Here is a 16596-nt window from a genome sequence, read left to right as displayed (position 1 = left end):
TTCTCCCCACACTAGTGTTCTCCAGAACCTTCTCCCCATTCCACCACCCTGATTGGCTGACACCACATTCCTCAGTTGGACAACAAAGCTCAAACCCAAACAGGCTGAAAGCAGAACAGACTGCTCTTACAGAACTGCTAAAGTGAAATACCTACAGCATAACAGTAAAAATCTTAACCAGGGCATTACATATGCTTGTAAAAAAAGACCCAGAGATCTCTGTGTCAATGGGTGCAAAGGGACTTAGGAGTCCTTGTGTAAGACTCCCACAAGGTTAATTCACAAGCTGAGTCTGTGGTAAAGGTGGCAAATGCAACGTTGGCATTTATCTCAAGGGGAATAAAAACAAGGAGATAATGCTAAAGCTTTGTAAGACACTAATCAGGCCGCACTTGGAGGATTGTCGACAGTTTTGGGCCCCTTATCTCAGAAAGGACATTGTCGTTCGAGAGAGTCCAGAGGAGGTTCACGAGGCTGTTCGAGATGGATTCCAAGTAACATTCAGAATGTGCGGTGTGTATATGGAAAATGACTTCTGGAAGATTTGAGCTCCACCGTGCACATTTCACTTTAAGTATAGTGGGCCTTTTTGGGTGTTTTTCTTTCTGTTAATAACTGGTTGCTGAAGTAAACATTCTTAAGTATACTACTTTATAGTTGTATGCAGTGTATGATCTGTTATTTCTTGCTGACAGGCAATTGCTGGGGGCAGTAAATCACACAACATTCACACAAACTGGGGTTTGGGTGGGCGACACATCCCAGCCTCTCAGATTTGACAAACCAAAGTCGTATACACCCTAAACGTATGAAGTCCGAGGAAGGTGGGTTTTTCATCGCGGAGTCCAGTGACTGTTGTCGGGAGGCTAACAAGCAGCATTCCCAGAGACACCCAGTAAAAAGAGGTTTCATTACGGGGGCATCATCCCAGATTAAATTTGTTAAACCCTGTGAGATTGCCTTAAGAATTGATTAAGTAGGTTTGTGTTTAAGCCTGTGATAAACTATTGTCCAGGAAAGTGATTAAGATATGTGGTTATGGACGCTGCAGTGGTTAAGCGTTGGTGTGATTCAAAGACGTTGCCCATAACTAATGCCTGTGTTCTGAGCAGGGTGGCTATCTGCAGCCCAGATGATCAGGGTTTTGGGTACTGTTACAGCATTAGGGAAAGCTACCATCATGGAATGGCGATTTGACCGAACAGAGAGGAAAGATGTTAGTTCAGACTAGTGCTGATATAATGGGAGTGGATCTGTCTGGTACCATTGGGGAACTCGGGGAGACAGGGCTATGGGGCCATTCATAGTTTTAGAGAAGACGGGAGTATAGGCAAGGGTGTTGATTAGGAAGTTGAGTTTCCCGTAGCTGAGGGAGGAAAGCAAAGTTGCTCTCATTTCTGCAGGGTGAGGAGAAAATGTTGTCTGAAGTGATGTCCAATGAGTCCCTCAGCAGTTGACTTAAACTCTGAGCTGGTTTTCACTATTACATCACTGGTTGATAAATGCAGAAGTAGATCTGTGGAGAGCTAAAGTTATGGTAAGCTGAGGGTGTTCTCTGGAGTCAAACCCACACCCGATGGGGAAGAAGAATATGAGGCTTGAGCTGAGCAGACATCTCAGTTACTGGATGAATGGCAGTGCTCAGATAACATGAAAAAACAGAGACTGGTGGAGAGCTTAAGTGGTCTGGTGGCTGATAAAGGTCTCTCAAAGTAGAAAATCCATTAGCCCTGTCAGCTGATTATCTGTGAGCTCTGGAAGATGCTTTTGGCTCCACTGAACGTGCAGCTGATCTTAGAATGAAGTTTATTCACACATTCCAGGAGGAAGGAGAGAAGTGGTCTGCCTACATTTTCAGTTTGGAGAAGCTGTGCCACAAAGGGGGCATTCAACATTCTGAGAGAAATTGTTTGAGGATGGAGCAAGTTATAAAGGGTCAACACACACAACATGCTGGAGGAACCCAGCGGGTGGAGCAGCATCCATGGAAACGACAGATGCTGCCCGACCTGCTGAGTTCCTCCAGCATGTTGTGCATGTTGCTTTGACCCCAGCATCTGCAGGGTATTTTGTGTTTATGAAGGGTTCATTGTCACATGATGTGAGTTGCTCTACATATTTGAATAACCCATAAGGTGTGCCCTCTTCCATCTTTTGCTGAGTTACTTGGTGCTTAGAGAGGAGGAAAGCATAATGGAGGATCGGGAGACCTCCATGAGCAGGACAAAATCCTTGCTGGTAGCCTCTGTTGCTAAAGTCACCTGATGCTACACAAGTGGGGGTTTTGCAGGATGTCGGGAAAAATCTGACGGCTGAGGTTTTTTGGATGATATTGGTTGGTGCTGCCACCAAGCCTAACAAGGCCAATAGGAAGCTGGACCCACTGGTGGGTCATATCAAAGTGAGGGCTGATATTGAGCAGGGTCCCTCAACCAGGGAAGTCACCAGTATTTTCTGTTACAACTGTGGAGAAGATGGACATTTCAAGCTGGAGTATGAAGGACAGGAAAATCTTCAGAAAGTAAATCAGTGGTTAATCAAACAGAGAAGAAAGGAGATAAAACTATGGAGAGACCCAATAAAGGAATGGGCTGATGTATTTAAGGGAAATACTAATGTACCAAGCACTATTTCTGAAAGTTTAATGGGACCAAGCTCTGTATCCATACTGATTGAAAGTGTTTATGCTAGAGCCATGTTTGACACAGGTTCTCAAGTTACTTTGCTTTATAGATTCTTTTACAACCGGTGTTTGACGCATTTACCATTGACTCCACTCGGTGCCCTTGAGATTCAGGGGCTTAGTACTGATAAGTGCCCCTACGATGGTTACTTGTCTTTGAAGCTGGAGTTTTTGGAAGCAGATGTTGGGGTAACTGAGACTACTGACACACCTGTGTTGGACTGCCTGGATCCAGTTAAACAGGGTGGATCTTCCATTCTTGTGGGAACAAATACTGATGTTGTGAAGGCTCCTGGGAGCATGCAAGGAGGGAAAAGGAGAAAACTTTTTGAAAGCCTTGTGCATTCACCCATGCTCAGAGCTGCTTTTGAGAAGGTGCACGTTTCTCCTAAGCAGGATACTGGGGTGCACCCAGTCTAAACCTGTCGCATTACATCCCAGAGGAGTAGCTAGAGTGACTGGAATCCAGAATTTGCCAGAAAATCTGAGGAATGGAAAAGAAGATTAACTGAGAAGATGTTGGGTCATGAAGATGCACCTACTGACAAGTCAAATGTTGGTTACTCCAGGAATACTTGCCACACTATTACAGCGACCAAGGACACCCCTTTCAGAGAGAGGTTTCACCAGTTAGCACCAGTAGAGGTTGAGGAGCTTTGGTAGCACTGGCTTAAATAGATGGAAGTTAAATTCAGTCATGGAGCAGGGCGCTTGAGTCTCTGGTAGACTCGAGTGATGGGTGGGGAGGCACCCTCCAGTGGACCGGGGTGGTTGAAGCTGAAGAAGGGATAGGGAGGTCTCAGAGTCAGGACACCCCCAAATAGGCTGGCCTCTGATGCACCAGGGGAACAGAGTGTTGTCTATCCCCCTAGTGAGATGTGTCACTCCCATTCACAAGTGGATTGGAGGCCCTGACATTGTGAAATTCCTATGACAACTGTGTTATTAATGATGGTGTGATAAGTTTCAAAGTCATGAGAACATGATTACTTTTGGTGGGGGTGGGGGGAGAGTGCAACACCCTGGTTAAGATTTTCTTTGCTATGCTGTAGGTGTTTCATTTTAGCACATCTGTAGGAGCCGTGTGTTCTGCTTTCAGCCTGTTTGGGTTTGAGCTGAGATGAGAGACTTTGTTGTTCAATTTAGGAATGTGGAATGGAGAAAAGATTCCAGAGAACACTGGTTTGGGGTGGTCTTGGTTGGCAAGAGTTGAGAGGAGGAGGAGGGAAGGTGGCTGAGGATACTGTCTCTGTTACACAAGGCACTTTGTGCAGATGAATGGCTTCAAGGAGAAAGGACCAATACTGCCGTGGAAGAACCCATTTGTGTGAGATGGATTTTGAGTGACATTCGGAAGGTGCAGTGTACATCGAAAACAACAGCTTCTGGAACACTCGAACTCCACCGTGCACATGTGACTGTCAAAGTGTAATGGGCCTTTTTTTAATCTATCTTTCCTTTAATAACTGGTTCTGAAGTTAACATTTGTAAGTATGCTTTATAGCTGTATGCAGTGTACGGTCTGTTATTTCTTGCCGACAGTGATTGCCAGGGGCAGTTAATCACACAAACCAGGGTTTGGGTGGGCGAGACATCCCAATCTCACAGATCTGGTGGGACCAAAGTCGAATGAAGCCTGAGAAAGGTGGGTTTCTCGCTGCGGATTCCAGTGGCTGTTAGCAAAGGGCTAGTAAGACACACTTCCAGAGAAGCCCAGTAAAAAGGGGTTTCACGTATTAATTTTCATTCAATTGCAAAGTGCATGTCTTTAGACAACTGTTCAGTTTCAAATTAAAGTATGGCTACTGTCATCCACAAAACACTGGGGTCCAACCATTCTCAGAAATCCCTCACTGTGGGCTTAGAGATCACATGCAGTGGGTCTACATTGGGAGACGCCTCCAGGAAAGTCCATGGAATGCAGCCCCTCTGCAGTTGCTAGCTCAGGTCCACACAGTCTGACTCTTGTATTCCCCTCTGCAACTGCGTGTTAATGGATCAGGCTAGTGGCTTGCAAAGGGAAGTTCCTGAATGTGTCTGCAAAAAAAACTCTAAATATTTCTGGCTGGCAAAGGAGGAAGGCTGACATTTCCCCTATGACTCTTTTAATGCTCGAGCCTTGCCTGAAGTGACATGGGTGGGGTTGGCTGCATTTCTGTGCATCATCCGAATAATTTAGAGGCAGACTATCAGGAACTACTTGGTCTTGTGTACAGCTGCATACCTAAACTATTTTTAGAATATTTTTCTATTTATTTTTCATGTTCACCTCGTCTTTACTGATTCTCTTGAATTTCACTTGGATCTCTTTTGGTAACTAAGAACAAAAGATAAACAAAATGACTGCTGAACAGTGGAAGATTGGAGTGTAAGTCCCTGAAAGTGGCAACAGAAGTAGATGAGGTGGTAAGGGTGGTTATACTGGCCTTCATTAAGATTTAGAGATACTGAATGGTAACAGCTCCTTCCAATCCATGTAGTCCATGTCACCCAATTACACCCATGCAACCAATTAACTTACTAACCCATATGTCTTTGGAATAGAACATAGAAATCTACAGTGCATTACAGGCCCTTTGGCCCACAATGTTGTGCCAACCACATAACCTGCTCTATAAATTGCCTAGAATTACCCTACTGCATAGCTTTCTATCTTTCTAAGCTCCATATAGCTATCTAAGAGTCTCTTAAAAGACCCAATTGTATCCACCTCTACTAATGTCACTAGCAGTGCATTCCACACACCCACCACACTCTGTGTGGAGAAACCTATCCCTGACACCCTTTCTGTACCTACTTCCAAGCACCTTAAAACCATGCCCCCTCATGTTAGCCATTTCAGCCCTGGGAAAAAGCCTCTGGCTATCCACACGATCAATGCCTCTCATCCTCCGTCGCTCCAAGGAGAAAAGGCCAAGTTCACTCAATCTATTCTCATAAGGCATGCTCTGGAATCCAGGCAATGACCTTGTAAATCTCTACACACTCTCTATAGTATCCACATCCTTCCTGTCGTGAAGTGACCAGACCAGAATGTGGGAGGAAATCCACGTAGTCATGGAGAGAACATACAAACTCCGTGGAATTGAACCTGGGTTACTGGTGCTGTAGTGACATGCTGCCGTGCTGCCGGTTGGGTGTTGGCACATTCCACTTGTCAGGTCACATTTGGAGTGTCGAGTGCAGTTCCAGTCACAGCATTACAGGAAGGGTGTTGGAGCTCAGGAGAGGGTGCAGCAAATGTTCAAGAGGATGTTTCCTCAATTAGAGAGGATTAACTGTAAAGCAAGGTTGCGCAAGCTTTAATAATTTCTCTAGAGCTTCATAGGCTGTACGAAAACCTAATAATCTATGCCTCTCAATTCCCAACTTCTGTCAAACTTTTTTTATCCAAAAGATGGAAATGCCAAACACTAGAGGGCACAGGTTTAAAGTGCAGGAGGAGTTAGTTTAATTGAGGTTGCATGGCATTTTTTTAAATTCAGCGTTAGGACCCTGAAACCTACCACCAGGTCAAAGGTTGCAAGCAGGCCTGATGGCATCATCTAGGTGAAATATAGACAGACATATGAAGAGGTAGGGAAAATAGACCATGTGTGGGCAGCAAAGTTTGTACAGGCACTGAGCCAATGGATCTGTTCCTACCCTCTACTGTCTTGTCTAATTGCACTTCCACCTTCAACATTTTAGTTGTTTTAGTTTTTATTTCCTCTATTTTACATGCCACAGCTTCAGAGGAGACAGAGGGAGAGAGAGTTTAAAACAAGCAAGCAGCAACACTTGGCACATTTTGCACACCACAGTTCCCAAGGAAACACTGGTTCATGCATAATTAGGCACTTGGCAAGATCCAATTAAAGGAGGATATGCTTAAGTAGAGAGGCCATTGTGTGATTGGACCAGTGTTAGTGGGGAGTTGAGGCTTTGGCTCATTAAGGCTTCGGCGAGGAGAGGCATAGATTGTAGGAAGATGTTTTCTGTTATTTATTCTTTCATATTTGCGCAGAGCAGTGGGGGTGCCAGGCAGGATGGTGGAATGCTGCTCTTGTGGGATGTGGGAAGGCAGGGAGACCTCTTGCAAGAAGTGAAACCAGCTGGAGTTTTTGACAGACCACGTTAAGGAGTTGGAGCTGGGACAGGATGAATTCTGGATCATTTGGGAGGCTGAGGGGTTCATAGACCAGACATGCGGGGAGGTGGTTACACCCAAGGTGCAGGACGCAAGTAACTGGGTGACTGTCAGGAGGGAGAACGGTGATAGGCAGCCAGAGCAGGGTTCCTCTCAACAACAGATATACTGTTTCAGGCACTGTTAGGGAGGGATGACTTATCAGAGGAAAGGCACAGCACTCAGGTCTCTGGCTCTGTGCCTCAGAAGGGAATTGAGGGTGGGGAAGAGATGAGATGTGATAGGGAATTCATTAATTAGGAGAACAGAAAGGAGTTTCTGTGGATGACAACAAGATTCCCAGATAGTATGATGCCTCCCAGGTCCAGGATCAGGGACATCTCAGATAGAGTCCACAGTATTCTTAAGTGGGAGGGTCAGCAGCCAGAAGTCGTGGTCCACATCAGTATCAATGACATGGGTAGGAGGGGTGACGAGGTCCTGCAAAGTGAGTTCAGGGAGTTAGGTGCTAAATTAAAGTTCAGAGTTCAAAATAAACTTTATTATCAGAGTACATACATGGCTTTGATAAAATCTTTAGAACATTTTAAAATCTTTAAATCTTTGTTCCTGTTAAATCAGGAACTGTAAGCAGTGAAAACAGATAATAAATAAATGATGAGCATGAAATAACAAGATAAGAATCTTTAAATGAGTGTAATTGATATATCAAGAGCCTGATGTTGAGAGGTAGTAACTGTTCTTGAACCTGGTGGTGCGAGTCCTGAGGCACCAGTACCTTCTACCTGATGGCAGCAGCGAGAAAAGAACATGGCCTGGGTGGTGAGGATCTTTGATGGGTGCTGCTTTTCTACGGCAAAGTTTCATGTAGATATGCTCAATAGTGGAGTACTTGAACGAATCCATTACCTTTTGTAGGATTTTCCTCCCAAAGGCATTGGTGTTCCCATACCAGACTGTAATGCAGCCAGTCAGCACACTTTCCACCACACGTCTGTAGAAGTTTGTCAAGGTTTTTGATGACATGCTGAATCTCCGCCGTCTCCTGAGGAGGTAAAGAACAGGACATCTGGAGTTGTGATCTCAGGATTGCTACCTGTGCCCCATGCTAGTGAGGTCAGAAACAGGAAGATCATTCAGTTTAATATATGGCTAAGGAGATGGTGCAGGAGGGAGGGCTTCAGATTTGTGAATCATTGGGCTCTCTTCCAAGGAATGTGGGAACCTTCAGCTTTCCCAGCTTTCCCCTTCAGCTTGTTCCACCTATCACATGCCTGTTTGTGCTCCTCCTCCTCCTTGCACCTTTTGCTTCCTTCTGCCTCCTTTTCCCAGCCCTGATGAAGGACCTTGGCCCAAAATGACCTGCCGAGTCTCTCCAGCATTTTGTGTATTGTTCCTGTGGTAAATCATTTTGCGTCTATCCAATAAATGAGACCATACAGGTGTTGAACTGGATGAGGTGGCCTTTGGCTCATGTGCTCCCTCAATAACTAGACTTCCTTTTCAGCACCTACAGGAGAAAAGACAGCAGTGGCTGCAGAACATCCATGCCTTGGAGGAGCAGAAGTCTGCCTCAGACCAGGAATACGTCCGATTGGCAAGTGCCCTTCGCCAAAGCAAAACAGAGCAGCTACACTTCAAGAGGAAAGAAGTTGCCAGGTTGGGGAACCCTTTACTGGAATTTGACAAGCATTTTGCTGGGAATGTATTCTGGTATTGAGTACTTAAGTACAGTCAGAATGTCAGATGTGTAGTGAAGAGTATTTTGATTGCCTGGTATGGAAACACCAATGCCCCTTGAACGGAAAATCCTACAAAAAGTAGCGGATATGGCCCACCATTAAGCACATCTACACAAAATAATGTTGTAGGAAACCAGCATCCATCATCCGGGACCCCCACTTCTAGGGTATTCTCCCTTCTTGGTGCTGCCATCAGGAACCTCAGAACACGCACCACCAGGTTCAAGAACAGTTACTAGCCCTCAACCATTAGGCTCTTGAACCAAAGGAGATAACTTCACTTCCTCATTGATATGTTCCCACAACCTATGGACTAACTTTCAAAGACTCTTCATCTCATGTTCTCAATTTATTGCTTATTTGTGATTTCTTTTTGTATTTGAACAGTCCATCTTTTGCACACTGGTTTGGCACCCAAGTTGCTGCAGTCCTCCTTTGATTCTATTATGGTGGTTGTTCTATTATGGATTTATTGACTATGCCTCAAGTTCTCTCTAAATATTTCACCTTTCATCCTTAACCTACGACTTCTAGGTCTAGTCTAGCCCGGCATCAAGTTCTAGTCTCATCCTCGGTGGAAAAGCTGGCATTTGGTCTATCTATGCCCCTCCCCCCCACCCACCCACCCACCCACCCCTCCTCTCTTCTCTCCCCCCCCCCCCCCACCCCCCCGACGCTGAGCATTTCCAGCATTTATATGATCCAAGCTAGGCTGTTCCCGCCACAGTGTAGTTCGCAATAGGCAGCTGTGCATTTGCTGTTGTTGGGACTGCTGTTTAAACAATATGCCTTCCTGTCAAATGTGCTCTGCTATCGATATGATTTGGTGTGCCCGTTCTCTGGTGCACGCGTAAAATCCAGCGTTCGGTTTGCACTCTGGCGGCTGCATTGGTACCTGATGTCCACCGCCCAGTGAACCTGTGCCTTTTCATTACTGCTCCGACAGGCGACGCCAGCTCGAAGCACAGAAGGAGGCAACGGAGAGAACAGCGACAGAGACGAGTCTTCAGCTTCAGCGGCTCGGCCAACAGCTAGAAGCTCTGCACAAAGAGGCAAGTCTTGGAGGAGGTTTATGTCACCTCTCTTCTATAGAGTGTTGTGGGACTCTTGCACTGTCCAATGATGCGTGGTGAAGGAAGTGAGAACAGGCGTGGGCTGTAGTCTGGTGGCACTTCACTTCTCCATTGTCACACGGGCTTTATCTCAGTAGTTTTAAAGATACCGGCGCACAACGAAAATACAGACAGCAGCATTGCAGAGACAGCTGCTCGGGTTTGTGTGGGTTTGTATGTATTGAGAGGATGTAGCAAACCCCGCTTTTCATGCTGTCTTCAGCTCTGCGACAAGGACGCCGCTTTTGCCTTTGTCCAAGACAGAGCAGAGAGGCTGCAAAGGGAGCTAGAGGCGCGGGAGAGACAGCACCTCTTCACTGACAGCCGAGCTGGATCGGGCGCCGGTGAGCAACTGCAGTCAAAACCGAGCCAACAGCAAAGTAAGTAAACTTAGAAATGGGTGCGCATAAATATAACCGACCCGGAAAAGTTGCGTTTTTAAATATTTAGAGGTTAGTTTAAGAATTGCTGTACTAATGATCGGATCTGTATCTTTTAACAAATAAGCAGACGCTGAGATATGCAAAAGTTCATTACATATTAGCTCGATGAAGTCTATTCCCGGGAACTAAATGCGGGTTTTCAGTCCGTAAGTCGTAGCTTCGTAGCTAAAGTTGAGCCAAGTTCCTGGGTGCGCTGAGGTCGGAGGGAAGCTTGGAGGGGTGGCGTGCATTTAGTTTCCTTGTGCCAATGGTTTAAGGCTAGTTTCCTTTTGTACTTTCGTGGTATTTCTTGATGCCTTGCTGAACTGTCATACTTCTGGAACGTTCCTATCGGAAGTAATAGTCCACAAGATCCCGCGGACAGCACAGATGCAGGTGGCTGTGGGAAACCTTTCCACCCCAAAGCTTGGTTGGCCATGATGACCCCATGTGTGACTGTGTCACAGATCACCTGTGAGGTGGTGACGGTGCCGTACTCGCACTCAAAGTGGTTCCCATAAAGTGTAGGAACAAAATTATGTAATTTGGCCCATCGTTTGCTCTACCATTACATCCTGCCTTTTCCCCATAACATTTGACGCCCTTACTAATCAAGAACCATCCTCCATCCACGGTTCCATTCTTGTCTGCCCTATCATAGTCAGTGTCTCGCTAGCGACTGTGTCTCCCTGCACCTGCGCTGCTGAATTGTCAGACTTTTTTGAAATTCAGAAAGAGGTTGCAATTTCTTTCAATTAAAGTTGGGAAAAAATTGTGTTATCATCTTCAGCAACAAGAACTTGTTTCTAGCTGAGTGGTCCATTCCTTCCCAGTTCTGGGGTGTATACACAGCCTTGATAATGCCATCTTAAAAATGTTATACAACAAAGTTATGCAGGATGGAAAATCAGTTACAGCACTTTTTTAAAGTGCAGTTCAACTTTCAGAAGTTGTGCATTATTCAAAGGTCAATTTCTGAAGTTGCAAAGAGAAGACAAAGTGGAGGAGATGGTGGCTTGCTTTGACATTGACTCCTGGCTGTGTGACCTTTCAGTTGGTGGTTTACAGAGATGCCAGTGTCTTATCACCTACTGAAGCACTTCTTAGGAAGGTCAGAGCAAATCGCACCTTCAACTGATCATCTGTTTAGGGGAGCCGAATGCAAGCTGACATTGATTTTAGCTGGGGGAAAAAATTATTTTTAAAAGTTTATAAAATCAGAGCAGAGAGCCAGCGTATTTTCTCCAGGGCTGAAATGTTTGATACTAGAGGCATGCATTTAAAGTGTTGGGGGGGGGGGTTCAGAGGCAAACTTTTATTTAGAATGGTGGGTGCCTGGAATGTGGTCGTGGTGGCACATACGATATCGACGTTTAAGAAACTCTTAAATAGGCACATGAAGATGTAGAGAATGGAGAGATGTAGATCATATGCAGGCATAAGAGATTAGCTACCACAAAACTACACGTTGCATCATTACACTTGGTGATAAAAGGAAGTCTTATTCTGAGGTATTGAGAGCAACACACAGGCAGGATCTATGGAGGGACTGATGAAGTGTCTCTGCCTGAAATGTTGACGGTTTATTCCCCTTCTTAGATGCCGCCCGATGCCGAGTATTTTGCTCTGGATTTCCAGTATCCGCAGACTCCCTTGCGTTTCTGATTTTGAGGTGTCATTAGTTCAATTAGTTCAGAATTATATTGTGGGTGGAAGGGCTTGATCCCATGCTGTACTGTTCTATGTTCTAAAGTGCTTTAAATACTTAGAATGTTAAGCAGCTTCTGTGGTGAAAGAAACCTTTAACACTTGGTGACCTTCAGAACAGTAATATAATGAAGTTCTCAGAGGGATTATCTAAATAAAGAAGCTGGGGAAAAATGGGGTGGAGTGGGTTGTGTAGAGAAATTCTAAACAAGGATTAAAAGCTAACATAAAAGGAAAGCTAATTTTTGTAGTAAGTATATTATTCAAGGGTGGGGCTGGTTTGAGAACAACACAACAAATTTTTGTGGAGGCACAAGGTACAGTGGATATACTGAATGATAATTGGTAACCTCTCTGGCAGTGAAGTGGGACGGAATGGATAAAGGGTACAGTGCGGGAAAAAGTGAATTGGTTTGAGGTTGTCATTGGGATATTCTGCTAAGAGCTTATTCCCTGGTGGAGGCTGATCATTCACCCTGCTGCTTGTAGTTAAGGATGATGATAATAAGACTACCAGATCTGCTGTGCCATTCCTTCAAGGCTGATTTATTATCCCTCTCAACCCCATTCTCCTGCCTTCTCCTCATAACCTTTGATGCCCTGACTAATCAAGAACCTATCAACTTCCACTTTAAATAACCCCAGTGATTTGGTCTCCACAACCGATTATTGCAATGAATTCCAGATTCACCACCCTCGGGCTGAAGAAATTCCAGCTTATCTGTGTTTGAAAAGGATGTCCTTCTGTTCTGATTTTGTGCTCCCTGGTCCTAGGCTCCCCATTATAGGAAACATCTTCTCCATATCCACTCTATCAAGGCCTTTCAAATATTCGATAGGTTTCAATGAGATTCGCCTTTCATTCTTCTAAACTCCTGCAAGTAGAGGCCCAGAGCTGTTAAATGTTTCCCGTACATTAAACCTCTCCTTCCTGGTGTCATTCTCATGAACCTCTGTTAGTGGACCCTTTGTTAGAAACATATTTTCTTGTACCTTCAGTATCCTTTACCCATCATGTCTCTTGGGTGAGCTGTTGTTTCCTGGAGTGTGCTGGTCTTGAAGTACTGACTCCTTCCTTCAAATGACCAGATTCAGTATTTGATGCATATGCTAATGTACTTAGTAAAACTAGCCTGGTGGGATGGTGGGTGCATAATGCTGGTCTGGTTTGTAGGCTTTGAGTGATATAGCACTGTCGATAAGGATTTACTTAGTGCTGGACATTTTTAGTGATATTGAGCCATCGTCCTCAATACAAGCAGTTCATCACTCAGCTCCATCCTTAACTCTGTCTTTGATAGAGCTAATCCTAGCGTATGATGGAGGGACAGTGCCTTTCCATCCCTCTGGCCACACTGAAGCAGTCAGGGCTTAATTTCAAATTCAGCAATTTCAGATAACCAGCTCTTCCTGTTTGTGTCAGAACAAACCAGTTCCAGGAGGTCATCCATCTGTGTAATAACTTCCCTCCACAGATGCTGCCTGACCTGGATTTGCTCTGCTTTACAGCTCTTATTTCAGATTTCTATCAACTGCAAATCTTTTTTTTATTTTCAAACATGATGCTGGAGAATTAGAAGACTGCAGATTCTCCTCCCGTTTATGAAAGAGTAGAGGATCGAGATGAGTAGCGCAGGCCCATCAGTGAGAGGGAGGGAAATCAGTAGCGACTGCATTCAAGAGTTGGAAAAGTATCAGTTAGCTAATAAAAATCAGCATGAATTTGCAAAAGGTGCGTCAATGTTTAGCCACCGATGTATTAGCTAAAGTAGATGAAAGAGTGCAGTTGCTGGAAATCTGAAATCAAAACAAAGTGCTAGAAATATTCATGCAAGCTGTAGAAAATGGGGTGCAGGAATAGGCCACATGTCCTTACTCTGCCGTTGAATATGATCGTGATAATCTCTTTATGCCATATCTCCTCCCCGACCCCATCCCCATACCCCTGGCTGCCTTGCATATCCAGAAATCCTACTTCAGTGACTTGGGTTTCGGTGATGCTAAATTTCAGCTTCGCTCCATCCCCTCAAGGTTGCAAGGCTCAGAAGCTGAATTTGGCCATTCAGCCCATGAGGTCTGCTCCGCCTTTCGATCATGGCTGGTATACTATCCCTCTCAACCTCATTCTGCTGCCTTCTCCCTCTAACCTTTGACACCCTTACTTCTGCTTTAAATATCTTAGTCCTAAATCTCTATCCGCTTATCAAAGTCGGTCAGCTTTGAAGTTGAGTATATTGTCAGACACAGTTTAGTGAAAAAATTACTCACAGCAGCATTAGAGGTACAAATGAATCAGATAAGCAAATAATACACATTTTTATAAGAAAATGCAATTGGAAGTTTTTTTTAGAAAAAAAAAGTCCTTTTCAGAGCAAAGTGGTCATAACATTGCTAAACTATCGTTATTGGGGTTTTGCCAATTGGTTCAAGAACTGAATGGTTGAAGTGAAGTAGCAGTTCTCGATTCAAATGGTTTGGGACCTCAGGTGACACAACCCAGACATCGGGAATCCTTGGTAAGTGTTGCCTCCCTGACACATCAGTGAAACAGCATAATTGATCTGTAACAGTTTCTTGCTTACGAGAAGCTGCCCCACTGGAGTATTTCTACCACACCTTGTTTTTATTGCCCTACATTGGTGCTGCTTCCTGCACCCATGCTCAACTCATTAATTTCATCAACTTTGCCTTCAACTTCCACCCTGCTCTCAAATTTGCTTGGCTCTTTTCTGATACCACTTCTCCCCCCCCCCCCCCCCCCACTTTTTTGATCTTTCCGTTGCTATCGCTGGAGAGAAACTACTGATATCTTTTATGGACCTGCTGGCTCTCACAGTTGTCTTTACTATTGCCCCCCATATCATTTGTAAAAAGTGCTGTTCACTTTTGTCAGTTCCTACACCTCCACTGCATCTGTTCTCAGGATCAGGGTTTCCATTCTAGATCAACTAAGACGTCCTCCGTCCCTTCCACCTCCATTAATACTCCTCTCACTTGCATCTTCTCCATTCCTCCTACATCTGCCCTCACCTCATCCTCCCACTGTCAAAGCATGGATAGGATTTCCCCTTGTCCTTACCTACCACCCCAAGAGCCTCTGTATGCAGCACATGATTCTCCGTAACTTCTGCCATCCCACCTCTAAACATATCTTTCCCTCCCACACTCACTCTCCATTTTCCACAAGTATCACCCTCTGTGACTGCTTTGTACACTTGTTCCTGCCGACTGATCATCTTCCCATCACTTGTGGGACAGCGCTTCACCTGCCCCTACACCTCCCTCACCACCATTTGAGGGCCCAAACTGTCCTTCCAGATGCGGGGACACTTCATCTGTGAGTCCATTAGGGTCGACTAATGCATTTGGTGGTCCCAGTTTGGCCTCCTCTACATCAGTGAAAGTTAACATAGACTGGGGGATCATTTCACCAAGCACCATTGCTCTGTCCACCACAAGAGGTGGGGTTTCCCGATGACCGCTCGTTTCAATTTGACTTCTTATTCCCATTCTGACGTGTCTGTCCATAGCCTCTTCTACTGCCACAATAAGGCAACACTCAGGCTGGAGGAAGAACAGCTCAATTTCCATTGATGTACCCTCTAACCTGAAGGCATTAATATCAACCTCTAACTTCCCATAATTTCTTCCCCCTCCCCCTCTCTCTTTTTCTGTTCCCTTTCTCCTCTCCATACCTACCCAGTGCCTCATGGTGCCTCCTTCCTTCTATCCTCCCCCCATAGTCCATTGTCCTCTCCCATCAGATTCCTTCAATCTTCCACCTGTCAGTTTCTTACATAATTGCCCCTCCGCCATCCACCCTGCCAGCTAGCATTCCTTCCCTTCCCCCCACCTTATTCTGGCTTCTGCCCCCTTCCTTTCCAGCCTTGATGAAGAGTCTCAGCCGAAACATTGACTATTCCTCTCTATTGATGCTGTCTGGCCTGCTGAGTTCCTCCAGTAATTGTCTGTGTGTGTGCTGCCCAAGATTTCCAACATCTGCAGAATCTCTTGTGTTTTTTTTTCAGGGCACTGCAGTTGGTGTGAAGATGGGGTTTCTTGTCACAAACTTTTGTTTTCCTTTTCAAAAGGGGTCACTGGTTAACCTTACTGAAGGGAAGTACAGTGCGGAACTGCCCGGGGGTCAGTATTAGAAACACTGCCATTTGTTAGCAACTTGGTCTTGCGCATATGGGACAGAAACATTGAAGGATATGGAAGCGGCAAAACTTGGAAACCATCAAATTAGTAGGCATAGACCTCTCCACCATTCAATAAAATCATGATTGACCTGGTTATAACCTCAACAGCACCTTCCTATCTACCCTGAGTAACCTTTCATCACTGTCCTTACCTCATCTGTTTATCCCTGCTTTAAAATATTTAAAGATTCTGTTTCCATCATCTTTTGAGGAAGAATTTAAAATACTCTTGACAACAGAGAAGAAATTTTGGGATAATGGTTTTAAATAGGTGATCCCTTATTTATCAGTGTAAACATCGAAGTTGAGATTCTCCTACAAGTGGAAAGGTCCTCTCTATATCCTCTTGTTGTACTGTCTCTGGACATTGTATGTTTGCTCTCTTGCCTCTAGATTCCAACAGAAAAACCTAGACTGTCCATTCCAAGTACAAGACAAGTAAACCTCCTCAGAATGGCTTCTAACACATGAACATCACATCTTTAAGAGGGAGACCAGTACTATGCACTCTCCTCCAGGTGTGGCGTCAACAACACCTGGGTAACTGGGGTGCAGCCTGCTTTTGTTTGTAGTTCCTGTCACAACAAGCAATAAAATTT

At 44.9% G+C, this 16596-nt stretch overlaps 1 protein-coding gene across 3 annotated transcripts in view; it reads left to right on the top strand.

Annotated features, from left to right (window-relative positions):
• Nucleotides 1-16596, top strand: part of LOC140738585 (inositol 1,4,5-triphosphate receptor associated 2-like) — a 160333-nt gene that overhangs the window by 40038 nt on the left and 103699 nt on the right. For all 3 annotated transcript variants that reach the window (XM_073066063.1, XM_073066062.1, XM_073066061.1), the window contains exons 7-9: nt 8320-8471; nt 9501-9606; nt 9890-10046. In XM_073066063.1, the coding sequence (XP_072922164.1) occupies nt 8320-8471; nt 9501-9606; nt 9890-10046 (415 nt within the window). The remainder of the gene's footprint in view (nt 1-8319; nt 8472-9500; nt 9607-9889; nt 10047-16596) is intronic.

This window comes from Hemitrygon akajei, chromosome 14 (assembly GCF_048418815.1).
Source record: "Hemitrygon akajei chromosome 14, sHemAka1.3, whole genome shotgun sequence".
Taxonomy (NCBI): Eukaryota; Metazoa; Chordata; class Chondrichthyes; order Myliobatiformes; family Dasyatidae; genus Hemitrygon; species Hemitrygon akajei.
This window is presented reverse-complemented; position numbering and strand designations above follow the sequence as displayed.